This window comes from Schistocerca piceifrons, chromosome 8 (assembly GCF_021461385.2).
Source record: "Schistocerca piceifrons isolate TAMUIC-IGC-003096 chromosome 8, iqSchPice1.1, whole genome shotgun sequence".
In the NCBI taxonomy this organism is placed as follows: Eukaryota; Metazoa; Arthropoda; class Insecta; order Orthoptera; family Acrididae; genus Schistocerca; species Schistocerca piceifrons.
The window spans coordinates 301785250-301812859 of record NC_060145.1 but is presented as its reverse complement, the minus strand read 5'-3'; the positions used below and the strand labels follow the sequence as shown (position 1 = coordinate 301812859).

The window sequence follows — 27610 nt, the reverse complement described above, 5'->3', positions numbered from 1 at the left end:
TGTCGCAAATCAATGACTTTAACTAACAAAGAATACACACACCATAATTGTAGATACACAGTTACATGATATAAACCTACTTCTAATCGATATAAGTGTTACACTGTCTCTTACAGACCCCCAGGCTTACGAGCAATATTCAGGTATTTGTTGAATAAGAGTTTTGTGAGCTGCCTCCTCTTTGGGTGGATTATATTTCCTGAGCATTCTTTCAATGAATCTGTCTGGCATCTGCCTTACCTGCAATTAGTTATGTGTAGCCATTCAGCATTAAGTTGTTCTGTACACATACTCCTAGATATTTTATTGATGTAACTGCTTCCAATGTTTGCTCTGAAATCGTGTAATTGCATGGTGACGAGTCTTTCTGCCTATTGCGTGTTGACAGTCTGTTGCCAACCCCTACACCAAGTGTCAATCCTCTGCAGGTCATCCTGCATTTTGCTATAATAATTTTCTACCATTGTGACTTCTCTTTATACAACAGCATCATCCATGAGAAGCCTCTTCCATCTTCCAGTGTTATCCACTAGGTAATTTATATGCATTGTAAAAGGGAATGGTTCTGCAAAACTTCCTTGGGGTGTACCCAAAGTTGCTTTTACATGTGAAGCTTTCTCCCCATTGAGAATTACATGTTTTGTTCTGTTTGCTTAGAAATTCTTCAGACCAAACACACAGCTGGCCTGATCTGTGCACTTGTATCTTGTTTATTAAGCACTTGTGCATAACTTTATTGAATGCCTTCAAAATGTCGAGGAACATGACACTGAACTAGATGCTGCTTTTTTTTGTCTTGTGGGTGAATGTAGTGAGCTGGATTTCAAATGATTGTTGTTTTTGGAACCCCAGTTGATACATACGAAGGAGATTTTTCGATCTCCGGAAATGTCATAATATGCAAACACTTCTACGACAGACCAACATCAGAGGTGTAGACCTATAGCTTGTTGTACCTATTCGATGACACGTCCAGAAAATAGGAATGACGTGCACTACTTTCCATTCATTAGCGATACTTCAGAGGTTCAGTGACCTATAATACATTGCTGCTAGAAGGAGAGAAAGTTCTTTCACATACTCTCTGTAGAATCTTATTGGTATCCCATTAGGTCCCATAGCCTTTCCTCTGCTGAGTGATTTCAGTTGCTTTTCTTTCTTGTGGTCACTTATTTCAATGTCATTTTGATGTTCGTGGGACAATTTGAAGGTGTAAGTACAATGCAGTCATCCTCATTGAAATAGTGTTGCAACAGCCATTTAGTATTTCGATATACTGTGTCATCATCCTCTTTTTGCTTGTCAGTGCGTTTGAGCAGATGGTTCCAGTCAGTACACTAATTTAACAAAGATCAAGACATTTTGGGTTTTCTGTCAAGTAGATAGAATTTAGTTTCAGATTCATTGAACATATCATGCACAACTCTCTTTATGTGGGGTTCTCTCCACGTTTAAATTTGCTGTGAAGCTCTCTTTGCTTTTGTAACAGCTTTCTAACAAGACTGCTGAACCTCTTTGCCATACCTCACAACTCTGCTCAACGCCTACCTGACTGTAGCATAATTTGCCTATTGATGCTCAACATTGCCAGTGCTGGAGTTTAAATTTTCGTGGTGACTGCCCAGGTAATTTGAATTTGATTAGTGTCATTCTCACTAAGCAGAATGTGTTACTATGTTTCTTTATATTCTTATTTACAATCATATTCAGTGGTATTGTAATGGCCTTACAATCACAGAGATGAAAGGTTTGGGCCTGTTGGTGACCATAAGCCAGAACATTATGACCACTGACCTACTGTCGATATAAACCTTTCCAGGCAATAGCACCTGGCGAGGAATGACTGCTAGGCAGACACACGCATGGTGCATGTAGTATTAGTGAGTGTGTTGTCCATGTGTAGAATGGAGGAGACGTGTGATCTGATTTGACTAGGCGCGGATTGTGATGGCCCGGAGTCTCGGCAAAAGTATTTCGGAAACTTTACGAATTGTGAAGTGTTAGAGGAGTGCTATGGTGAGTGTCTTCAACACGTAGCAAAACAAAGGTGAAACCATGTCCAAATGTTGGGTTGGGCCGCCGCCCTTCATTACAGATGTCGGACATTGTAGGCTGGGTAGACTGGTAAAACAGGACAGGTGGCAAGCTGTGGTGGATCAAACCTCAAACTTATAATGTTGGGCATAGTAAAAGTTTATGTGAACACACAGTGCATCAAACGCTCCTAATGATGGGCCTCAGCAGATGACGATCTATGCAAGTGCCAATGTTAACACCATGGCATCAGCAACTGTGACTGAAATGGGCATGCGAACATTGGCGCTGAACATTGGCCTAATGGCAGAGCATTACATGGTCTGATGAATCCCAATACCTTCACCATCATGCTCATGGAAGGGCGCAAATCCATCTTCCTCCAGGGGAGCAGCTCCTTGGCACCTGTGCTAAGAGACGGAGACAAGCTGGCTGTGGCTCCATTGTGCTCTGGGGAACGTTAACGTGGGTATCTGTGGGTTGAGAGTGGAGCTCATGCAAGGCACCATGATAGCCAAGTGGTATCGTGCACTGGTTGCAGGCCATGTACACCCTTCATGACGATCATGTCTCCCGACAGCAGTGGCATTTTTCAAGAAGATAATGCGCCATGTCACAATACCAGAAATTTGATAGAGCGGTTCGATGAACATCATGGTGAGTTCCATTTGATGTGCTGACCTCCAGCTATAATTCTTCCTCCGATAGCAGAAGTCCAGTAATCCACATCCAAGATTGTCACAGCATCGTCTGAATCTCTTATGTAAGTCTTCCACTTGGCTCCAAACCAGAGGGCCACTTTCGGTTCTGGGAATGATACTGTAAAATGCTTAGTTCTGCTTCCACCCTGTGAGTGAGGCATTCTGATTTATTTTGCATTTGGACCTGTCCCTGCATACACAACAGGTGCTCATTAAAATCCTTCCAGGTGTAGTGCCATGTCATCTTAAAAAAATTTTGAGATAACCAACATTTTGTGCATGTTGTAGCAATCTTCCTCAGGCCATACACTAGTTCACTGGGGAGTGGGTGCTTCAGTATATTGTATCTCTAAAGGTGTAATAAGGCCACTGACACCATGTGTCTTAGTGACCCTAAAATACCACTCGTTGTAGGCTGGGGATATCTGGCAGACCATTCATGGGTTATATGGATTACTGGTAATTTTAGTTCACTATAATTTGGCAACAAGCTTGTGAGGGCTGTTTTGCTGCTATTCGTTGCAGATAAACAGTGCCAGTTATCAGCAGTTGTAGGAAAAGTTCTCACATCTTGAAACTCATAAAATTAAGAAGTGATGTGTTTTAAAGAAATGTGTGAATTGCCTCTGTGAAAGACTTGCCTCTAGTATAGATAAACTTAAAACATCATCTGGAAGAAAGTGGGCCTGAAAATAGAATAGAATAATCCTGAATATCAACCATAATAATGCCTATTTATTGATGGGAAAGAAAATAGTGCAGTTGTACAACCAGTTGTTATAGTTTTGGTATTTAGGGTTGTTGAAGATGACAACTTGATAGGCAGCAAAAGAATACACAGAAGAGTAAGAAAGGGAAATGATGTAATATGTAGAGAACTTCAGCAATGAGAGATTCTATAGCTTTTGCTAAAAGTAACTGATGGCATTCAAAAACATTGAGCCATATCTCAATGTGCTCTCTACAGCTTATCATATTTTGGATTGTGAGCTGTGACCTTGAAAATTTCCACTGCATATGTATTCAGTACCTGCAAGAGAGAGACACTGCCAAAAATTTGTTATTTTTTTTTTCTATCTCATTCACATACATTGTCTGGTTTGATCAGATCTTTAGTGAAGGTAAAGTTGCTTAAAGAGACTACAGTAATATGATCTTCTTCTTGTTTTCAAAGTATAGTTGTTTATCTTCAAGTCACAACAGATGAATGTATTTGAAATTTTGTAGAATATATATCAAATATATTTTTTACTACAGATGTTGTCTGATATACAGAGACTGGTGTTCATGATCTTATTTGGTAAGATTTGTGGGTGAGTGCAACCACCATTCCTTTCCTGAACTTTTTTAATTTCTCCAAAATTAATTTGTACTAAGATGATCTCTCTCTATTTCAGCCCACGTGTACCTTCAATTCCAGGAAGTACATTGGAGAATGTATTTGTTTTACGGTCAATTGATAATGCTAATTCCATCAATCAGGCACTTGGTAAAGATAAAAACGTAGTCATCCTAGGCGGTTCCTTTATAGGTAGGTAACTGTTGTACTGCCAAGAGGCTGCAATGATATTCTTTTTCTTTTTTTGTGATTTCATGTTTCTTGCAAAGAAAAAAATGTTGTAAAGGCAGTTCCAATTGTGTGATAAGTGATTAATTTTTGTGATTAAATGATTGTTTTGCGAAAATGTACAGAGGGTAGATGTATCTCATACAGCATCATTTTGAAATTAAAAAAAATAAATAAAATAAATAAAAATAAATTGAAAGATGAAAGGTGTAATGTATAAGGCAGGCTTTTTTTTACCTTTGTTAAGTTGTGATCGTCTTTTTAATACTTACCCTGCTGTTAACACATACATACTTATAATAAGATATACTATACTTTAGTTGCTGATGTGACACACAGACTATAGGCGTATTTGCCAAAAGAATAATAATTTGACAACAGAATAATTATTAAACACATTTAATAAAAATTTTCGTGATGTGGTTGTTAAGCAGAGAAAATCCTTCCAGAAGGTTAGCATGGAAATTGATAAATAATGTTTTGTTATATCAAGAGTGCTAAATTCTGCACTCTTATTCATGCGGAGCTTGGTTTTTGTTGTAGGCAGCTTACTTTTGGTTTCTCTCACAGCTTCCTTAAACAATTATAGTCTGGCAGAAAGGTGTTGTCAGAAAGGTTGCAACCAGTCTTTCTCCATTATTCTTGTCACAACTGAACCTTTATATATATATATTTTTTTTTTTTTTTAATTTAACAATTCTTGGTGGGGTCTTAAATCCTAAAAATGTATTTCAAGATGCATTTGAAACTAAAACAGTTAATTTGACAGGTTTTGGTTTACATTTTGAATTCAAAACACTTTGCTTGAAGTATGTTTCTGGATTAAGAGAAATCAGAACTCTAACAGAAAGGTTTAGGTGTTCGTTTTTTCTGCGCACTGTTTGGGAGTGGAATGGTAGAGAGATAGTATGATTGTGGTTCGATGAACCCTCTGCCAAGCACTTAAATGTGAATTGCAGAGTAATCATGTAGATGTAGATTACATAGGTTACAAAATATGATTTATGCATATATTGATGGAACTACTGTTACAGTGAAACAAAGCAATGTAATCAATATGAACAGATATTTGGTGGTTACATAGCTTAGTCAGTATTAAAACTCCATTACAGGTAAGAATATCAACAATGTAGGAAAAGACAGATTACTACTTACCATAAAAAAGACACAAAAAGTTGCAGACAGGTACACGCAAGCAAGCAAGCACACCTCATGCACACACAACTGTCAACTCCAGCATCTCCGGCCAGAGATGCTAGAGTTTGCGGTCTCGTGTGTGTGTGTGTGTGTGTGTGTGTGTGTGTGTGTCTCTCTCTCTCTCTCTCTCTCTCTCTCTCTCTCTCTCTCTCTCTCTCTCTCTACTGACAAAAGGCTGTGACCGTAAGCTACATGTAAGAAAAATAAAATGCCTACAAATATCCTTATGACTTACTCATTTTGTTGCAACCAGTTCAGTGCTTCAATGAGCCATCTTTGGGCTGTAGTTGATATGAAACGGGTTGTTACAATCCCTATATATATCGCACCAGTGGCCATCATAATTGGATATGCAGACAATCTGTAAACTGAGGTGTCAGCACTCTAACCACAACTGAATTGGCAGTTAATGGTTAGAGTGGTGACACCTAAGTTTTGAGATTATCAGTGTATCCAGTTATGATGGTCACTAATGCGATATACATAGGGATTGTATCAAACCTTTCCCCATCAACTACAGCCTGAAGAAGGGGCACTGAAGTGCTGAAACTGGTTGCAACAAAATAAATAAAATCATAAGGACAGCTGCAGGCGTTCTGTTTTCTCATAATAGTACATGGCAGTCATCCCAAAGGTCTCCTGCCAAAAGGATGGACATACAAAAACTTGAAAGCTACATGTGTCTTTTAATCGTGCCTGTCTGCAACTTGAGGTGTCTGTCTTTTCTTATATTGTTGATAATATTCCTACCTGGAGTTTCCATTACAGGTAAGCAATAGTTGTGTATACAATTTGAACAATTCGAGATTCTGCCAAGTTTTCAAAGGTAAAAATTTGTCATTGGAAGAAAAGGATAAATATAAATTGAAAATACAGTAAAAGAAGTTGTCATCAGTACCGTACCAGGAAAGGGACAAGCGGTTTACGAACACTGTAATACTTGATTTTTTAAAGATATTGATGTTGTTGTGGTCTTCAGTCCTGAGACTGGTTTGATGCAGCTCTCCATGCTACTCTATCCTGTGCAAGCTTTTTCATCTCCCAGTACCTACTGCAACCTACATCCTTCTGAATCTGCTTAGTGTATTCATCTCTTGGTCTCCCTCTACGATTTTTACCCTCCACGCTGCCCTCCAATACTAAATTGGTGATCCCTTGATGCCTCAGAACATGTCCTACCAACCGATCCCTTCTTCTGGTCAAGTTGTGCCACAAACTTCTCTTCTCCCCAATCCTATTCAATACTTCCTCATTAGTTATGTGATCTACCCATCTAATCTTCAGCATTCTTCTGTAGCACCACATTTCGAAAGCTTCTATTCTCTTCTTGTCCAAACTATTTATCGTCCATGTTTCACTTCCATACATGGCTACACTCCATACGAATACTTTCAGAAATGACTTCCTGACACTTAAATCAATACTGGATGTTAACAAATTTCTCTTCTTCAGAAACGCTTTCCTTGCCATTGCCAGCCTACATTTTATATCCTCTCTACTTCGACCATCATCAGTTATTTTGCTCCCCAAATAGCAAAACTCCTTTACTACTTTAAGTGCCTCATTTCCTAATCTAATTCCCTCAGCATCACCCGACTTAATTAGACTACATTCCATTATCCTTGTTTTGCTTTTGTTGATGTTCATCTTATATCCTCCTTTCAAGACACTGTCCATTCCATTCACCTGCTCTTCCAAGTCCTTTGCCGTCTCTGACAGAATTACAATGTCATCGGCGAACCTCAAAGTTTTTATTTCTTCTCCATGAATTTTAATACCTACTCCGAATTTTTCTTTTGTTTCCTTTACTGCTTGCTCAATATACAGATTGAACAACATCAGGGAGAGGCTACAACCCTGTCTTACTCCCTTCCCAACCACTGCTTCCCTTTCATGTCCCTCGACTCTTATAACTGCCATCTGGTTTCTGTACAAATTGTAAATAGCTTTTCGCTCCCTGTATTTTACCCCTGCCACCTTTAGAATTTGAAAGAGAGTATTCCAGTCAACATTGTCAAAAGCTTTCTCCAAGTCTACAAATGCTAGAAACGTAGGTTTGCCTTTCCTTAATCTTTCTTCTAAGATAAGTCGTAAGGTCAGTATTGCCTCACGTGTTCCAGTGTTTCTACGGAATCCAAACTGATCTTCCCCGAGGTTGGCTTCTACTAGTTTTTCCATTCGTCTGTAAAGAATTCGTGTTAGTATTTTGCAGCTGTGACTTATTAAGCTGATAGTTGATAAGGACATTAAAAGAAAGTGTGAAGCCAAAATGAGTAAAAAATACTGATGAAATATTAGAGATACGTCTACTAGAGCAAGAAGGCAGGAGAGGTGGTGATGTGTACACAAACTAGCCTTTTAATCATTTAAAATCATGTTATATTGAAATCATCATTTATGTAAAGGCCTTCAAAATGTGCAACAAATTAAAATGAATAAATGCTCTCCAATGTTTTGTATTATACAGTTGTTACCCTCTAATTTCTTAATTTGGATAAATCTTTGATTCCAGGAATGGAAGCAGCAGCTTACTGTGTGAAGAAAGTTCACTCAGTTACTGTGGTGATTCGTGACAGTGTCCCATTCAAAGCATCACTTGGTGAGGCAGTCGGTGGCAGATTGATGGCTTTTGCTCAGGAGAATGGTGTCCAGTTTATCACTGGGAGTGGTCTAACAGAACTCCGCCCTGATGAAAGTGGCAAAAAAGTAGCAGCTGCCATAACAAAAGATGGAAGAGAGCTTCCTGCTGATGTTGTTATCTTTGGTGTTGGTGCTACACCTAGTACTAACTTCCTTAAAGGCTCTGATGTGAATGTTGCTCCATCTGGAGTTATTCCAGTGGATGAGGTTGGTATCTGTCTTCTAATTATGTCTCTTGAACAGTGTTTTTACACATTTTTCTGTGCCACTATCTTTGCCGATTCAGCCTGTTTCAAGACATGTGTATTGAGGTATAGATCTGTCTGATAGCAGATAGTTGCACATCTAGTTTCTGGTGTACTGTGAAATCTTAAATTCATAATTCAGAGACTAAAGAGTTGTATATTTTTACTGAAATTTTGCAGAAATGTGTCCAATTTATTCATTTTCAGAATGGCAGGTTTGAAACCAATAATTTGGAATGTTATAACACGTACTGTTAATATCTGCAGCCATTCTTCCTCAGTTGTGACTTCAATTATTATCATGTAGATAATAGTAAATACAGGGTCCAACAAAAGACCTCCTGTGTTTTAAAAAGCATTTACAAATAAACAAATTAAGATAAAGAGAAAATACTTGTATCTGTGAGTAACAAAGACTATGCCATTTTACATTAGCTGGTTTTAAAAATTATGTCCAGTAAATGGCTTCCTTCATTGTTGACACATGGACAGTCTTTCTCAGAAGTTGTCCATACTTCTTCATGCAATCTCTGGAGGAATGGCAGCCTCTTCCTGGGTGATTGCCTCCTTAAGTGTGTGCAGGGTTGTGGGGTTATGTTTGTACACTTGAACCTTTAAGTGCCGCCCCCCCCCCCCAACACGCAAAAAAAAAAAGAAAAAAAAAAGAGAAGAGAGAGAGAGAAAGAGAGAGGTTAAGGTGATAAATCAGGTTGCTTAGGGAGCCAGGCAATGTCTCCTTGTGAAGAGAAAAGACATCTTGGAAACAACTCTCTCAACATTTCTAGAGAACACAGAAGTGTGAGCTGTGGCTCGGTCTTGTTGGAACCAGACTTCTCTCTGTTCTTAGTCCCCAACAAACTTGTTTAACTAAGGTCTCTACTATGTGACAGTAACCATTTGAATTAACCATTACCGTCGCGCTATCATCTTTGAAAAAAATGCAGACCCCAACATCAAATTCAGCGATACACCAAACTGTCGCATGATGGCTTTGAAGTGATCGTTGGTGAAGTACCTGACAAGTGGAAGTGGTCCTTGTCAGAAGAAATCAAAATGGCTCCAAGTGGAGTGTTCTGAAGAATTTTCTTACACACAACTCTGTTGTTGTTGTTGTTGTTGTTGTTGTTGTCTTCAGTCCTGAGACTGGTTTGATGCAGCTGTCCATGCTACTCTATCCTGTGCAAGCTTCTTCATCTCCCAGCACTTACTGCAACCTACATCCTTCTGAATCTGCTTAGTGTATTCATCTCTTGGTCTCCCTCTACGATTTTTACCCTCCACACTGCCCTCCAATGCTAAACTTGTGATCCCCCGATGCCTCAGAACATGTCCTACCAACCGATCCCTTCTTCTACTCAAGTTGTGCCACAAGCTCCTCTTCTCCCCAATCCTGTTCAATACTTCCTCATTAGTTATGTGATCTACCCATCTAATCTTCAACATTCTTCTGTAGCACCACATTTCGAAAGCTTCTATTCTCTTCTTGTCTAAACTATTTATCGTCCATGTTTCACTTCCATACATGGCTACACCCCATACAAATACTTTCAGGAACGACTTCCTGACATTTAAATCTATACTCGATGTTAACAAATTTCTCTTCTTCAGAAACATTTTCCTTGCCATTTAATAGGGAGAATGTATTTAGAGATCCCAGGAATTTTAAAAAGTCAGTCTCACCATGAGTCCATACAGCAAAGATGTCATCGATGGCGCTAAACCGAACCAAGTCTGAAGGCTTATGGAAGCCAGGAGAGCCCCGTCCAAGCTACCCATGAAAAGGTTGGCATAGGAAGGAGCCTTCCTGATTCCCACACCTGTACCCCTGATTTCTTTGTATGTCCATATTAGTTTTGAAGTTTCTTTGTAAGACCTGCCATGAACTGCATGCAGCATGATATTGTGCAGCAAAAATGTTGCATCGTATTTGGACAAAAATATTGGAGAATGTATGCTACATTCTCAAAGTAGTGCAGGCCTTATGCCACGAGATTTATTTCAGTCCACTTTTCTGTTCCTCAGTTGTACTTACTACACTACACTACACTACACTACGCTACACAGTCCAGAAGATGCTGTTCCAGCTCACCCAGGAGAATGTCCCAGCTCACCCAAGAGCAGCCAGGCTGGCATGGACATGTGGCGGGCAAACAGCTGGCACATGGGTAGTCCTGCAGATGGACTGTAGTGTATGGGATCATAGCCAGCTAGCCAAGCTCATATGGTCAGGAGTGGTCAAGCAGGTTGTGCATGCACAGAGCACATGCAAACAGGCCATCTAGTGGGTTGCCTACACCATCTGCACCTACCTGCGAGCAAGCTGAAGGGTACTTGTGGGGTGTCTGTGCCCAATGGACCAGCCTGATCTAGAAGAATATCGTAAAATTAAAATTTATGTTTGCAGACTGTTTATAATTAACTTACAAATACTAAAGAAGATCAATTTCATGTCTTTATAAGTATTGCTTTTAAAAACTTTCTCTGTTAACTGTGTTTTTACCTGATTAAAAAGATTAGCAGCCAGTCTGCTGTGGAAATTAAACTCTTCCTGTGGGAATGTATAAAGGGCATCTGGCATTTAATCTGAGTGAGCAGATAGTCTAAATTATAGGAAACCATGCTGAAGGTGATCGGGGAAGTGATTCAGGTCCTCTCACGTCTTCCACAATTGACAGACGTACTGGGAAATGTAAGTACTGCCCTAAAGGAGGCTATGTTCCAAAAGACCATATAGATATGGTTCTTAACAGAATTATTTTGTGAATAGCAGAAAAAAGTGGGGTTGCTATATCCTCCATCAGGCACTTACACTTACCAAGGTGAAGGCATTCAAGTTACCAAAGAACACATACAGTACAAAAACCTTAACTATTAATACAAAATTGAGACATTACAGAGTTGTCATTGTAACCAGGTGTTTATATGACCAGGATTGCCTCATCATAAACTCAGCCAAGAAAGATTATTGGAAATTGAGAAGCAGTAAGCAGCTGTATGGAAAAACTGAGAATAAAATAGATACATTGAGAAGGTGGAGGATTACGTTTTATGACCACTTAAAAAGAATGGATAACCGGAGCTGACAAAAATATATTAGTTCTTCGACGAAAATCCGAAAAACCAAATTTCGTGGCTTGTGTAAGTTAATGCTTTGGAGACAGCCAGACCTGGTTCTATCTTGAAAGAGGTAAGAGAGATCTACAGGAGTTGAGAATGACAGACATGAATTAAAATAAAATGTATAAAAAAGTAAAGGATTTCCAGAAGAAAACACAAAAGAAGAGAAGATGGACATAAACAGAAGAAAGGTGAGAGCAAGAATAAAATTAAAGAAATTTTGCTGTTCAACTATTCCATCGGTATTAGAAATGTACATCTAGTTTACTGCACAACCAGGAAAAAAAAAAGAAAAAGAAATTGCTAATGTGAATTAAAAGTGAAGAGACTCCGAACACAGTCAAACAGAGGGATGAAATATCTACAGTAACTAGTTCTTTCCTCTCACATGAGACTGAGCAAACTGATGCAGTAGTCATAGCACTGAATTGCATTTAGGAGGAATGGGTTTCAAATTGCCGCCAGGTTTCTCCATATTATGTCATTATTTCTCGTCAATTAAGGTGAATGCCATGATTGTTACTTTGCAAAAGAGATGGACAGTTTTCTTCCCCATCCTAGCTTGAGCTCTGTCTTTATAAATGGGACATCTAACCACAACAGTAAGAATACCACATATGGCAAAGCCTCTTCAAAGTGAAACCACTGCACCGCTATGATTATTTTTCACAACTATTGTTTGTGAAATTCAGTGAAACAGTTCTTTGCCTTCATTATACACAAACCTACATTGCATGTTTTACACACTGATCTTGTCTGATGCAGTACTAGAGCAATACTAGTGTGGAGAGAGATGGTCCTCCACATGGCATACAGGATGCATTGTCAAAGTGTATTTCTGATGCAACAAATGGCTTGATTCTGTTCTGCTGGATCTGAGACCTCTTGTGATGAGGAGATGAGGGAGATGCTCCAAATATGAGGTCTGTTCAAAAAATTTATCCACAAAACCTTCCTTCGCTCACCTATTATTTATTGTACACGGCTTCTTCGACCTCCACAATTGATAGACCACTCCCAGTGCTGTTTCCACTTCCAGAAGCAGTCTCCCCCCTCCCCCCCCCCCCTCTCTCCGCCCATCCAGGGAGCTAGTCACTTTTTGGTGGGTTCGTGCTTGGCTACCACAGGGCCTTCTTGCTGCTGTTTTTCTCCTCCCTTAGGGGAACATGCCTGGGCTGTTTTTGGAAATATATTTTTGGTAGTCGGTATCAGAATACTCTCCACTGTTTTTCGTTCCTCGTTCACCTTTTCCTATCCTTCCTCTGCTTTGATGTTTGACGTGCCTCTGTTACGTCTTCCTTCTTGTGCGCTCCTGAAGGCCCACCACCTGACGCACAACAGGTGACTGGGTTATGAGGAATTCCCAGCCCTGGATCAACAGGTGCGGTTCGCGTGTACCCCCTGGTACAGGCCAGGCCCGGGGGGGAGGGGGGGTGATTGCCTGAGCTGCTACCTTCCCAAACTGCCAGTTGGTCCCTCTGTCAGGTGTTCAGGAAGCATGACGTGAGGTGTGAACAGTCACCTAAGGTGGGTGAGCCCCCCTTCTGTGAGGAGGAGGAGGAGGAGGAGGGGGGGGGGGGCTGTTGGAAGGAGCGTGCCATTGGAGATGCTGGCAGACATGGGGGATTTTCTCGCTGTGAGCCAGTCATCATCTTTGCAGTCAACGTCTACCAAACATAACTGGAATGAAGCTCCCGATTGGAAGGCCCTCCCAGGTGCATCACAGTTCCTCGTGGTTTCATGTGCTGAAGACAGTCATTTGCAATGCTAAATCAGTTTCTTATTCAGAAAGGTGTTGATGCAATTGCCGGCTCTGTAAAATCTTGGTCTCATTCACGCAATGGCAATTTGCTTTTGGAGACTACTTCTGATTCTCAAGCATAACACCTGCTGGCCGTGTCACTTCTCCACGGCTATAGAACTCTGAATTTTTCCCATGGTGTTTTTTACACTAGGCTGCTCACTGATCTGACTGAGGCAGAAATCCAGGTGTACCTCTCTGATCAGGGTGTCATTGCAGTCCATCGGGTGATGAAGAAAGTAGATGCACCTTTAGTGCCTACATGCACTCTTTTTCTCACTTTTGATAGAGTAGTGCTTCCATCAAAGATCAAAGCAGGCTATGAAGTTATCACAGCCCGACCGTACATTCCAAACCCAATGCGCTGCTACCAGTTGTAATATAATTAATAAAAAAAGCAAAACTTGAGATGAGGCATCTGTGCATAGACAAAAATCCTTGGACATGTCCGGGAGGCTAAGAATGTTTGCATTTACCAATACCTGCTTAATTTTATTCAAGTCCTCTTGACACTTATCATCCCATAACCAAAGCCTATTTTTTCTTAACAAGTTGAGCAATGCATCACTGTTCATCAGTTCTTGTGGTACGAATTTACGGAAAAATGAAGCTAGTCCTAAAAAAGCTGTTAGTTGTTTTTTGTTCCTTGGGGCTGGACAACTGTGTACGGCATAAAGTTTTTTTCAGAACAGGTAATATACCTTGTTCTGACTCAACATGTCCTAAAAATTTGACTTGCTCCTTACCAAAACTAGACTTTTTTAAGTTAGCTGTTCCTCCGTAATCTGCAAATTGTTGAAGCACCTGTTTTATGAGCCTGATACGTTCTAACCAAGTAGGTGTGGCTATTAGCAGGTCATCTACATAGACAGTGACTTTGCTAAGCAATTCTGGTCCTAAAACCTTGTCCAATACATATATAAACACTCCTGCACTAATGTTCAGTCCAAAAGGTAGAACACAGAATTGGTAACCTCTGCCCCCACTTTCTTCGTGGAGCTTTATTTGCCAGTAGGACATTTTGTGATAGAGTATACTGAAATATTTTGTATTGTAAAACCTTAGAAGCTGTTCATCCAAGTTGTCTGGTCTTATGCGTACTGGTACTATAATCTTTATTAATACCTCTGGCATCGAGAACTAATCTTACAGAACTGTCTGGTTTGCTTACTGGTAATATTGGACTACAATAGGGTGAAAATGAAGTTTTTTATAAATTCCCATTTAATCATACAATTGATCTCTTCCCTTACTGCCTCTCGTTTTTCCCATGGAATCGGATATGACATTACACAAAATGTTTCATGTGGATAGACTTCAAATTTATATTCATAGTCTTTGACTACTCCTGGCTCCTTTCTGAAAACATTGGCGTACTTAAACAAGAAGTTAAAAGTTCTTGTCATGGCATATCATTTAGTACCTGTGATTCACTTAGTTTCTGCTCTACCATTTTGTAACCAACCTCAGTGTTTGCTTCTTGTTCAGCATCAAATTTGTTTGTGAAATACACAGCTGGAAGGGAATATTGTACTACGATATTTGACTCTTTTTTTTTTTTTTTTTTTCTTTATCTTACTTTCATCAGGTGTTTTGACTAAATCAGTAGAAAAGGTCTGACCCTTTACATAAAAGTGGTATTTACCAATACCTATGTCAATCTGATTTTTGTACGTTCTAATGTGTCCGTGCCAATAAGACAATTAACAATAAGTTTGTCGATTATAAGAAAATTGCATTTCACTGTAAAATGTTCAATTTGTACTGGAATAAGTGCTTGATGCTTAACCAATTTAGTCTTACTGTCTGTAGCAGTCTGCACCTTGCAATTTTGTACAGGAAATGTTGGGACCTTCCCTCTCTTCTTCAATTCACAAAAAATGCATTTGACATTAGGTTGGTAGCTGAACTTGTATCTAAAATTAACTGTCTGTCAATGTTAAATCTTTTCACCTTAATGATTGCTTGTACTTGATCTTCCTTGACTTTATCTACTATATCTAATTCATGCTGATACAAATCACCCTTGATGTCACCTCGTTTGTCAAATCTTATGAAACATGTTTGCAACTCTGCCTTGCCCCCTCTCCCTGAGAGGTCAATAGCCTGGGGCTTTACTACAACCGGCGTAGTGTGATTTAGTTCATTACCTGGAGAAATTTCAGTGAGTTGCACTGTGTGTGTACTTCGCCAATTTGCGGCGTTAGCCACTGTGCAGTTATTTTGCTGACCAAAAGTTGGCTGTGGTACAGTGTAAGGCATGGCATTGTTGCCGCACGTCGGCCACGGCTGCAGCTGTGTGTTTAAATCATGTTTTACTGACTGATTTACATAATTATGTTGTTGTTGTGCCTGATTTTCTGTTGCTTTATGGGGTACAGGTCTTTCCTCATAGATTAAGTCAATTGAATCTAGCAATGACAGAAAATATTCAGTGTCGTGCTCGGGTGTTGTGACTAATTTTTCTGTAATGTGCGATGGTAAATAACTTCTCAAAAATTTTATCATGTCTACCTGTGATATTTTGTCCTTCCAGTTGCAAGTCTTGTTCAGGTATTTTTCAAAGTATCCGCGTAGACTATCTTATTTGCCATTGAATGGTGCAGAGTTGAAAACCACGTGTCTGAGTCTTTCTTGCACTGCCTCAGACCAATATTTGTCGAGGAAAGCTCGTTCAAATTGGATGTAAGTGCTGCAACGTTTGACCACTTCGGTTGCCCTTAAGATCACATCACCTTGTGTTTATCCCACAACAAACCTGATTTTCTGTGCTTCCGTCCAGTTGCGTGGAAATACATGATGAAAAGCACTGATAAATACTAGGGGATTCATTCTTTTACCTTCGGTAGTGAATGTAGGAAACTGTTGATGTCTCAGCAAACCTTTGTCTACAGAAATAGTTGATAAACACACGGAATTTTCGGTTGTATTTATGTTATTATTGTAGTTGCCTGTAATTCTGGCTGGTAATTGTTCAGATATTGGAGTTGTGGATATGTTTACATTTTGTAACCTACAGCTGTCACTGGTACCTGCTGTGGGATTCATGACAATTTGTGAATAGATACCAACAGGTTGTGGTTTGTTCACTGTAGCCTGTGTATTATTTACATGCATATTTCGAGCTCCAGTAATACTTTCTTCTAAAAGATTGCGGATCCCATTTTCCTCATCTTGTGGGTTAATGTTTACCTTGTTCACGATTTCATTTTCCTTCTCCTGAATAGCCTTTTCTACTAAATCTGTGAATAACTTAGAATCGGTTACTGACTTCTCTGCAATGGTATTCCCCTTATCTAGCATACCTGCTTCCGCTTGACTAAAGATATCACTCAGATGAGTCAACTTCTAATGTTGCTACCCTTAAAAGTAAGCTCTTCTACAGCTAGACGTACACCTTCATAGTCTTTATTTAGTTTGTTAACAATAATGGTTTTCTTTTTTACTGTCGAAACCAGCTGGTATTGTGTGGCTTCAATGTTTATGTTTGCGTCTGTGATTTTCTTTATGTCTTGTTCCACTAGAGTGTGATGGTCATTAAAAGAATCTACCTTCTGTTTTAACTCTGTAATGTTATTGTTAACTACAGAAAGTACTTCATGCTTTACATGTGTTTTCATGTCATTCAATTTTTTATCTATTTCATTGTGAAAATTTTTGGCTAAGTCATCGAATTTCTGAGAGACCGTTTCTTGCAGGTCCTGGGATACTTGTTTTTGTTCTTGCTTCATTGTATTTAGCTCTTGTGTAACGATGTTTGCTGCTGTTTTATTATGGTCATATCTTGAGTGAAATGACTGAAATTGGTGTTGATACTATCCAATTTGGTGTTCATGTTGGATAGTAACTGCCATAGCAGTGTGTTAGTTGTACTACTGTGGTTGCTGTCTGCTGTGCTTCCCAAGTTAATTTTTTGTGTTGTGACCAAATGGTGTTTGTAATGTGTTGTTAAAATTCATATTGGAATTGCCCTCTAATGTTTCATTCATGAGCAGTATGTCGCTCTGGGAGATGCATGACATTGTCTTGTCAATTGTAAACATTATGTCGTAAAGGTCGTTCTGCTGTGGAGCATCGCTATCATTTATCACTCCTGCAACACGCATCTCTGATCTTACTTAAAACTTTCTGCAGTAGGCAGGCATGGCGCCTGAACTTCAGTTGCTTGATCCCGCAATTCTACACCATCTTGGCTGATTGCATTTTCGCTATTGCTATCAACAATGGGCATAAATTTCTTGGCCATGTTATATGAATTATTAAAAAATAGAAATTTCACAAAAATGTTAAAAATTTCATACATTAATTATTACACTTGATAAATGCAAATCATGTGATGTCAGAGCCTGTTTTTTCGTCTGTTATGATGCTCAAACTATTGTCACAATTCTTTGTTTTGCTGACAATGCATATCACATTGAAAAATTTTTGTAAATTTTTCGCCAATAAAATTCAAGGAAGGAAATAATGAGGAAAAGGTTTCTATCTACACCAAAAGAGGCGCTACCAAGCGTAACCATGCTAGCAACTTGCGTAGCCATCCTACCTTTGCTGCACCGAATAAAACAGCCTACTATGGAAAATTTTACATCAATTGTGTCCAATTCTTATTTGTGCTTATCTTAATTTTGTTGAACGATTGGACTTCGCTGACCTAGTTGAAGATGCTGGCAGCAGTGGACTTCCGGGATACCGGTGCTTGTTGTGACTGAAATAATCTACTTTCTTCGTTTTCCTCTTCCCTCAATAAATAAAAATGCTTGATACGTTCTTTAACCTTGTATTATTCACTCATACAATAGAATACATCACTGTCACTCTTAAAACAGACACAACTGTAAAAAAATTTGAATGATAAAATGTTTTCTTTTGTCTGCACCTTACCACGCATTTATAATTAATGTCTTGCTAATGCATCTGTTCGACCTCTGTTTCATTTTTGCTTTGTTCTTAAATAAATATTAAGTTAACGGCATCCTGGGGCTCTTTCGTCATGTATTTGTACACAGTGTCACTGTTTCAACCACACTCGAATGTCCTGTCAGCACCCAGCCAAATGTGTAACCTGTGGTAAGGATGCTCATGAGGGCAGTTGTCTGCTTCCTCATCCCCGCTGTATCAACCGCAGTGGCAGCCGTGCTGCCTCCTCTCTGGATTGTCTCATGTATGTCGATGAGCAGGCTGTCCAGGAGATCTGGGTAAAGGAAAAAGTGCCTTACCCCGTTGCTTGCAAGTTATTTGCTTGTCGCAGACCGTGCATTCTACCGTCTGGCACTTTCAATACTGTTCTTGCTACATGTCGCTTCATGGAGGACATGGCCCCACAGACATGTGACCTCAAATTCAGTTTTGTGGTTATAAAATCACCCAGTGTCGTGATAGCATTGCGATTTCCTTGTCCAGCTGTGCAACATGTCACCAAACTTTCGCCTCATGGAACGAAGTCACCTGCTACTACACAACCGGCAGGCCGGAAAGAACGGAAGGAATATTCTTGCGAAGACTTTCTATGTCCCTCAAGCCAATAACCATCTGAGTCTTCCTCTGCCAACTGGAAAGGCTCCAAGAAGTTGAGCAAAGGCAAAATTTGTACTCGTTTGCTGACTCGGAGCTACTCTATGGCAGTGTCACCATGTGGCACCCTCGCCTGTCCGTGTCGCCGATATGCACCGCCAACTGTTTTTCTGCCCTGGACTACACAGATCGAAAGACAGAGCCTGCCGATCCCTCTGTAGATCTCACGGATCAGTGTCCTCCAACCTCTGCCCTGTAGCATAGTCTTTGAAGGCTGGCACTCGGCAGCCACATAGGTGACAACCAGTCATTTTTTTCCTCCTCCCCTTTCCTTGTTATGGCTCTCCTTCAATGGAACATTCGTTGCCTTCGATCAACCAAAAAGGACTTAAGGCTGCACTTAGAATCACAGCATCCGCTTGTTCTCTGTCTCGAGGAAACAAAATTGTCCTCATGACCACTTCAAGTTCTTGCATTTCTCCCTGGTTTGTTTTGATGATCTGCAACTTCTCTGTACACTAAAACATCATCCACGAAAAGCCGCATGGAACTTCTGACACTATCTACTAGGTCATTTATATATATTGTGAAAAGCAATGGTCCCATAACACTCCCCTGTGGCACGCCAGAGGTTACTTTAACGTCTGTAGACGTCTCTCCATTGAGAACAACATGCTGTGTTCTGTTTGCTAAAAACTCTTCAATCCAGCAACACAGCTGGTCTGATATTCCTTGGGCTCTTACTTTGTTTATCAGGCGACAGTGCGGAACTGTATCAAACGCCTTCCAGAAAATGGCATCTACCTGGGAGCCTGTATCTAATATTTTCTGGGTCTCATGAACAAATAAAGCGAGTTGGGTCTCACACGATCGCTGTTTCCAGAATCCATGTTGATTCCTGCAGAGTAGATTCTGGGCTTCCAGAAATTACATGATACGCGAGCAGAAAACCTGTTCTAAAATTCTACAACAGGTCAATGTCAGAGATATAGGTCTATAATTTTTCGCATCTGCTCGACGACCCTTCTTGAAAACTGGGACTATCTGTGCTCTTTTCCAATCATTTGGAACCTCCCATTCCTCTAGAGCCTTGCGGTACATGGCTGTTAGAAGGGGGGCAAGTTCTTTTGCGTATTCTGTGTAGAACCGAATTGGTATCCCCTCAGGTCCAGTGGACTTTCCTTTGTTGAGTGATTTCAGTTGCTTTTCTATTCCTTGGACACTTATTTCGATGTCAGCCATTTTTTCGTTCATGTGAGGATTTAGAGAAGGAACTGCAGTGCGGTCTTCCTCTGTGGAACAACTTTGGAAAAAGGTGTTCAGTATTTCAGCTTTACGCGTGTCATCCTCTGTTTCAATGCCATTATCATCCCAGAGTGTCTGGATATGCGGTTTCGATCCACTTACTGATTTAACGTAAGACCAGACTTCCTAGGATTTTCTGTCAAGTCGGTACATAGAATTTGACTTTCGAATTCACTGAACGCTTCACGCATAGCCCTCTTTACGCTAACTTTGACATCGTTTAGCTTCTGTTTGTCTGAGAGGTTTTGGCTGCGTTTAAATTTGCAGTGAAGCTCTCTTTGCTTTCGCAGTAGTTTCCTAACTTTGTTGTTGAACCACGGTGGGTTTTTCCCATCCCTCACAGTTTTACTCGTCACGTACCTGTCTAAAATGCATTTTATGATTGCCTTGAACTTTTTCCATAAACACTCAACATTGTCAGTGTCGGAACAGAAAATTTTGTTTTGATCTGTTAGGTAGTCTGAAATCTGCCTGCTATTACTCTTGCTAAACAGATAAACCTTCCTCCCTTTTTTTATATTCCTATTTACTTCCATATTCAGGGATGCTGCAACGGCCTTATGATCACTGATTCCCTGTTCTGCACATACAGAGTCGAAAAGTTCGGGTCTGTTTGTTATCAGTAGGTCCAAGATGTTATCTCCATGAGTCGGTTCTCTGTTTAATTGCTCAAGGTAATTTTCGGATAGTGCACTCAGTATAGTGTCACTCGATGCTCTGTCCCTACCACCCGTCCTAAACATCTGAGTGTCCCAGTCTATATCTGGTAAATTGAAATCTCCTCCTAAGACTATAACATGCTGAGAAAATTTATGTGAAATGTATTCCAAATTTTCTCTCAGTTGTTCTGCCACTAATGCTGCTGAGTCGGAAGGTCGGTAAAAGGAGCCAATTATTAACCTAGCTCGGTTGTTGAGTATAACCTCCACCCACAATAATTCACAGGAACTATCCACTTCTATTTCACCACAGGATAAACTACTACTAACAGCGACAAACACGCCACCACCGGTTGCATGCAATATATCCTTTCTAAACACCGTCTGTGCCTTTGTAAAAATTTCAGCAGAATTTCTCTCTGGCTTCAGCCAGCTTTCTGTACCTATAGCGATTTCAGCTTCAGTTCTTTCTATCAGTGCTTTAAGTTCCGGTACTTTACCAACACAGCTTCGACAGTTTACAATTACAATACTGGTTGCTGCTTGTTCCTGACATGTCCTGACTTTCCCCCCGCACTGTTTGAGGCTGTTGCCCTTTCTGTACTTGCCCGAGGCCATCTAACCTAAAAAACCGTCCAGCCCACACCTCACAACACCTGCTACCCATGTAGTTGCCTGCTGTGTGTAGTGGACTCCTGACCTATCCAGCGGAACCCGAAACCCCATTACCCTATGGCACAAGTCGAGGAATCTGATCTGCAGCCCACACGGTCGCAGAACTGTCTCAGCCTCTGATTCAGACCCTCCACTCAACTCTGTACCAAAGGTCCACAATCAGTCCTGTCGACGATGCTGCAGATGGTGAGCTCTGCTTTTATGCCGCTAGTGAGACTGTCTTCACCAAATCAGATAGCGCCAGAAGCCAGAGAGGATTTCCTCTGATCCATAGCGACACACATCATTGGTGCCGACACGAGTGACCATCTGCAGTATCCTTCATGGCATCCGGAAGGACCCTTTCCACATCTGGAATGACTCCCCCCGGTATGCATATGGTGTGCACATTGGTTTTCTTCCCCTCCCTTGCAGCCATATCCCTAAGGGACCACATTACGCGCCTGACATTGTAGCTCCAAACTACCAGTAAGCCCACCCTCTGCGACCGCCCGGATCTTGCAGTTTGAGGGGGCAACCTCTGGAACAGGACAAGCAGCCATGTCCAGCCGAAGATCAGTATCAGCCGGAGACAGAGCCTGAAACCGGTTCGTCAAACAAACTGGAGAGGTGTTCCGTTCAGTCCTCCGGGATGTCTTTCGCCCCCTGCCACACCTCGAGACGACCTCCCACTCTACCACAGGTGATGGCTCAGCCTCAGTGTGGGCAGTATCCCAGGCAGCCACAGCTGTAGTACGATCGGGGGATGCGTGGAACGAGTTGGCCGTCCCCGACAAACCCCTGTCCAGACCCCCACAGTGATGCCCATTGGCAACAGCCTCAAGCTGTGTGACCGAAGCCAACACTGCCTGAAGCTGGGAGCAAAGGGATGCCAACTCAGCCCGCATTCGAACACAGCAGTCGCAGTTCCTGTCCATGCTAAATACTGTTGTGCAAAGAACGTCTGAACTAATCTACAGAGAGCACAAACAATTAGACATAAAGTTCAAATAGTTATTAAAATACAAGACTGCCTAGTAAATGCAGTAATGCTGCTACTTGCATACTGCCGACACACTGCTCGGCGGCAGAAGGCTAACTGTACTGTCAGTAACATACAAAGACTATTTGAAAGAAATAAACAAATGACAGATGACTACGCGACTTTACACGTCACAGATATTAAAATGCAAATCTGTCCCTGCTAATTACGAAACTATACAATGATTTGACGGATTTAACTAAACAAGTGCGCTACGAACACTCGAACAAATTTTCAACTTGACTACCACACTTATATGAACACTAAATAAGCCACTTGCTGCTACTTGCGCACTGCTGACACAGTGCTCGGCAGCAGAAGGCTCCAGCCTGACAGTAGCAGACGATGTCATAGTGGACACTGTTGCTATCTCCAACACCTTGGGCCACTATTTTGTGGAGCTTTCAAGCTACTATCAGTCTGCCTTCCTCCATCGGAAACAAGTCGAGGAGGCTTGGGCGATACCCATCACTTTTCAGAAAAGTGAGTGTTACAATGCCGCCTTTACTATGAGGGAGCTATATTATGCTCTCACATTCATCCCGATCCTGCACCCCAGGGCCAGACGATGTTCACATTCAGATGTTGCAGCACCTTTTTCTTGCAGGCAGGTACTTTCTCCTTCATACATACAACCGTATCTGGGCAGAGGGCACGTTTGCTAGATGCTGGCGTAAAGCCACTGTCATACCCATACCTAAGCCCGGTAAGGACAAACACCTTCCCTCCAGCTACTGCCGTATTTCTCTCACCCGCTGTGTTTGCAAGATGATGGAACGTATGATTCATGCCTGGCTGGTATTGTGGCTCGAGTCTCGCAATTTACTATCCATTGCACAGTGTGGATTTCAAACGCACCATTCTGCAGTTGACCATCTCATCACTTTGTCTACCCATATCATGAAGGGTTTTCTCGGGAAATCACAGACTGTGCCACGTTTTTCGATTTGGAAAAAGCCTACGATGGCTGCTGGAGGACTGGTATCCTCCATACTCTCTACACATGGAGCTTCTGTAGCTGCATGCCTCATTTCCTTCACAATTTTTTAAAAGACCTAGTTTCCAAGGTATGTTTTGGTCCTGCCTTGTCGGGCACTTTTATCCCGGTAAACGGTGTGCCTCAGGGGTCTGTACCGAGCGTCGTCCTCTTTGCTATCGCCATTAACACTATAATGGCCTATCTCCTGCTGGTCATCTCCGTCTCCCATTGCATTGACAATTTCGCCATCTATTGCAGTTCACCAAGCACTTCACTCTCATTGAGCGGCATCTTCAGTGATGTCTTGATCGTCTTTACTTATGGTGTGTCGACAGTGGCTTCTGCTTTTCCACTGAAAAAACCGTTTGTATGAATTTCTGCTGGCGTAATTGGTTTCTTTCACCTTCTTTACATCTTGGGCCCGTTGCTCTTCCATTTGTTGCAGCTATGACATTCCTGGGGTTCACGCTTGATAGGAAACTTTCTTGGTCCTTCCACATCTTACCTGGCAGCCCGCTGTGTGCAGGCCCTCAATGTCCTATGTGTCCTCACTGGTAGTTTCTGGGAATCAGATCCCACTACCCTCCTCCATTTGTACCAGACCCTTGTCCATTCGAAACTCGACTATGGGTGTTATGTTTACGTATCTGCACGTCCATCCCTCTTATGCCATCTCAATACTATCCACGATTGTGGCATCCTTTAGGCTACTGGTGCCTTTTACACTAGCCCAGTTGAGAATCTGCATGCAGAAGATGCCAAACTACCATTGTCCTAATACCATGGCCTTCTCCTCAACAGATAAGCATGATGTTTGTCTGCCCCGTGGCCACCCATCCTATGAGGCGCCTCCTTCGATGACTCCTTTGATCGCCACTATGAGGCACGTCACTTTCCTCTGCTACCTCCAGGAGTTCGCTTTCAGCTCTTGCTCTGGCAGCTTAACTTCACGCTACCTGCCACTTCCCCGATGGGTGTGAACCCTTCACCATCCTGGCTTCGTATGGGGGGTAGTGTTCACCTTGGCCTTCATTCCTTAGGACACTACTTCAGCCTCGCTCTATCGCCTTCAATTTCACAACCTTCACATAGAACTTGGTGATAGTATCTTTCTTTGTGTTCACTGATGGTTCTTGGACTGACCATGGTATCAGGAGTGCCTTCGTCATTGGTACCAACCTCAGCTTCTGGAACACTGCTCAGTATGTATGGCAGAGCTCTTCACCCTGGGTGAGGCCACGCAGTACGTCCAGCAACGCAGGCTTTTCAATTGTCATCTGCTCAGACTCATCCTTCAAAGTCTCCATGTGCTGGACACCATCCATCCCTTAGTGCAACAGGTCCAGAAAGGCTCTCTCTTGCTGGAGCTACATGATGATTATGTGGGTTCCATGTCACATCGGTCTGACAGGAAATGAGGCCGCTAATGCTGCTGCCAAGGCTGCAGTACTCATATCTTGGCCGGCTAGTTTTTACATTCTCTCCAATGATCTCTGTGTGTTGCCATCTGTCAGCAGATGGTGTCACTTTGGCATCACCACTGGTCCACCACTCATGGGAACAGGCTCTGGGTTATTAAGCCTCTCCCAGCAGCTTGGCCACCCTCCCTTTGGCCCTCTCACTACGAGTAAATCATTTTAGCCGGGTTGCTTATCGAACACTTTCTTTTTAGCTATTGCCATTTGTTAAATGGTGCTCCCCCACCACTCTGTGCCCATTGCTTTCAACCAAGCACCATTTCCTGACAGAGTGCCCTATTTTAACCACGTACATTCTTGTTTGTGGTTGCCGTGTGACTTATTGGCCATTTTAGCAAACAATGTGCGGGCTGTCAACTGCATTTTACTTTTTATCCATCGTAGCAATATGGTGAAGGACCATTTTTAGTTCAGGACCTCCATTTCTCTATGGTGTATTTATAGACATTTCTACACATCCCTGTTTTTAGTTGTCTTATCATCCATCGGGTTGGGACTACTGCGAATTTTCTTCTCTCTCTTCTATCGTTGCAAATCTTTGTTCTTTCTACAGGGTCTTCAACTTTGGAAATAAAAAAAAGTGCACTGGGGCCAGGTGTGGAGAGTACAGAGGATGAGGCAGCATAATGATTCCATTTTTTGTGCAATAGTCATGTACCAACAGATGTGAATGTGTGGGTGCATTATCATGATGCAAGAGCCATGAATTGTCTTCCCACATTTCAGGCCGTTTCCTTCTCATATTTTCTCGCAGGTCACAACAACAGTTTGTCCCTGTGGCACGAATTGATGATGAAATAATCTTTGAAAGTCAAAGAAAACTGTCAGCATACCTCTGTCATTTGTGATGAGCTTGTTTTGGTCTTCAAGAACCCTTCTTGACCCATTGTTAAGATTGAACATTGGTTTCAACATAGACTCCCGTCTTATTACCTATTATGAGTCTCTTAAGGAATGTTTTCATTCTCATTTGCGCAATCCGAAAGCTCTTCACAGATTACGAGGCGAAGATCTTTAACTCTGCCATCTCAAAATTTGCAAACTGTGCAACACAATGTTCTATTCAATACATTCTCTGCCTGGGGACTGGATGTTTGTGTTGTCATATCATCATCATCATCATTCAGGAAGTGCTGAGACTGTAAATGGAAAGATTTGGAACTTGTACGGGTCCTGATGACCACGACGTTGAGCGCCCCATAAACTGACATCTTCATCATCATCATCATCAATACAGAATGAACTATAACTGACAAACATACAGCAATGAAACTTCTGGCAGTTACAAATTGAACACAGGCCTGTGCAGGGATGCCAACCGCATTTCGCTCCAGCACACCATTGTAGTGTAATTACGAATGTTCCGGAACTTTTTGAACAGACATCGTAAAACATCAGTCACAGAGAGGTGAATTGCTACAAAGCACAGTGAAGGCAGTTTCAACAGTGACATCATGAATGTGCCAGAAAATTCAGTGCCACCAATTTTTGCTTTTTCTGTCAATTGGTTTCCTTTTGGCAGCAATTTGTTTTCCATACTGACAGTTAAAGAAAAAAAATCTGCATCTAGATTTATTGTATTAAGTTCGTCACATTCCAGTGGCCTCAGAATGAAAACACCTGTATTTTTGTAACAAATGAATCTGCTTATTAATATTTATTAATAAAAGACCTCTCAAAAAGAAAAAAGTAGTACCCAAAATTCCAAGAGTCTGCTGTAGAGATGTCACAAATTAAGTATATAACTAAGTCTGGCTTGCATGCCTCAGTACTCAGTGCAACATGACACTAAAAATGTGGGTAACCTTCAACAATCACTTTTCTGCTGCAACTAGTTATTGGCACTGATGCTAGCTACTGCCAGCAATCAAAGTGCCACATATACCAAGGATAGTAATCAATCTTTATGTTTGGCTTCAGTACCTGCGGACAAATGTTGACGGTGTGTATGCCGGTGGGGATATTGCAATGGCTCCAGTCCTGGGTGGTGAACAAGCTGCTATAGGCCACTGGCAGCTTGCACAACACCATGGTGCTCATGCTGCCCGCAACATGCTTGGTGCTGTCAAGCATCTGAAGACAGTGCCATTCTTCTGGACAATGCTGTACAACAAAGGAGTGCGCTATGCTGGTAAGTAGTTTGTAACTGGCCTTCTTCCATTGTGATGCTAAGTATCGTCTTCCAGATTCCTTAAATTAAATATTAGCGACGATTCATGGATAGTTGAACTGGTCCTCAGTTTCCTCTGTGAAAGTGGTTTTTATTTCTAGATATAAGGTTTCGCTTTACTCCGGGAGCAGGAGCAGGGTGGTTGCGGTAGGGACCTCTCATCATGTCTTATCAGTCTGGGACCCTGTGACCACTGGCCCCATGGAAAGACTGCCCTTATTTCCAGTTTTTAGATTTGGCCTCACCTTTTATTGTGTTTGTTTTAGCATCGTTATTTTATAATTTGACTCCCCTGATTGGATCCGTCTGCTTTTAGCAAACACTCTTTCTTCTGTAACTTAGGAATCATGGGACTGGTGACCTCATCATTTGTTCCCATAAACCCTCTCAGTTAATCAATCAATCATGCACTCAATTTGTTCCATTGTAGGGTTCTCATGCTGATGGCTACGTAAAACTGTGAGTATAATTCATGAATTAAAAACCCTGGATAAAGATATGAAAAAA

At 41.4% G+C, this 27610-nt stretch overlaps 1 protein-coding gene across 8 annotated transcripts in view; it reads left to right on the top strand.

Moving 5' to 3' along the window:
* The window catches only part of LOC124711632 (apoptosis-inducing factor 3), an 89308-nt gene that overhangs the window by 58902 nt on the left and 2796 nt on the right, over nt 1–27610 (top strand). For all 8 annotated transcript variants that reach the window (XM_047241810.1, XM_047241811.1, XM_047241813.1 and 5 more), the window contains 3 exons: nt 4133–4266; nt 8012–8346; nt 26854–27064. In XM_047241810.1, the coding sequence (XP_047097766.1) occupies nt 4133–4266; nt 8012–8346; nt 26854–27064 (680 nt within the window). The remainder of the gene's footprint in view (nt 1–4132; nt 4267–8011; nt 8347–26853; nt 27065–27610) is intronic.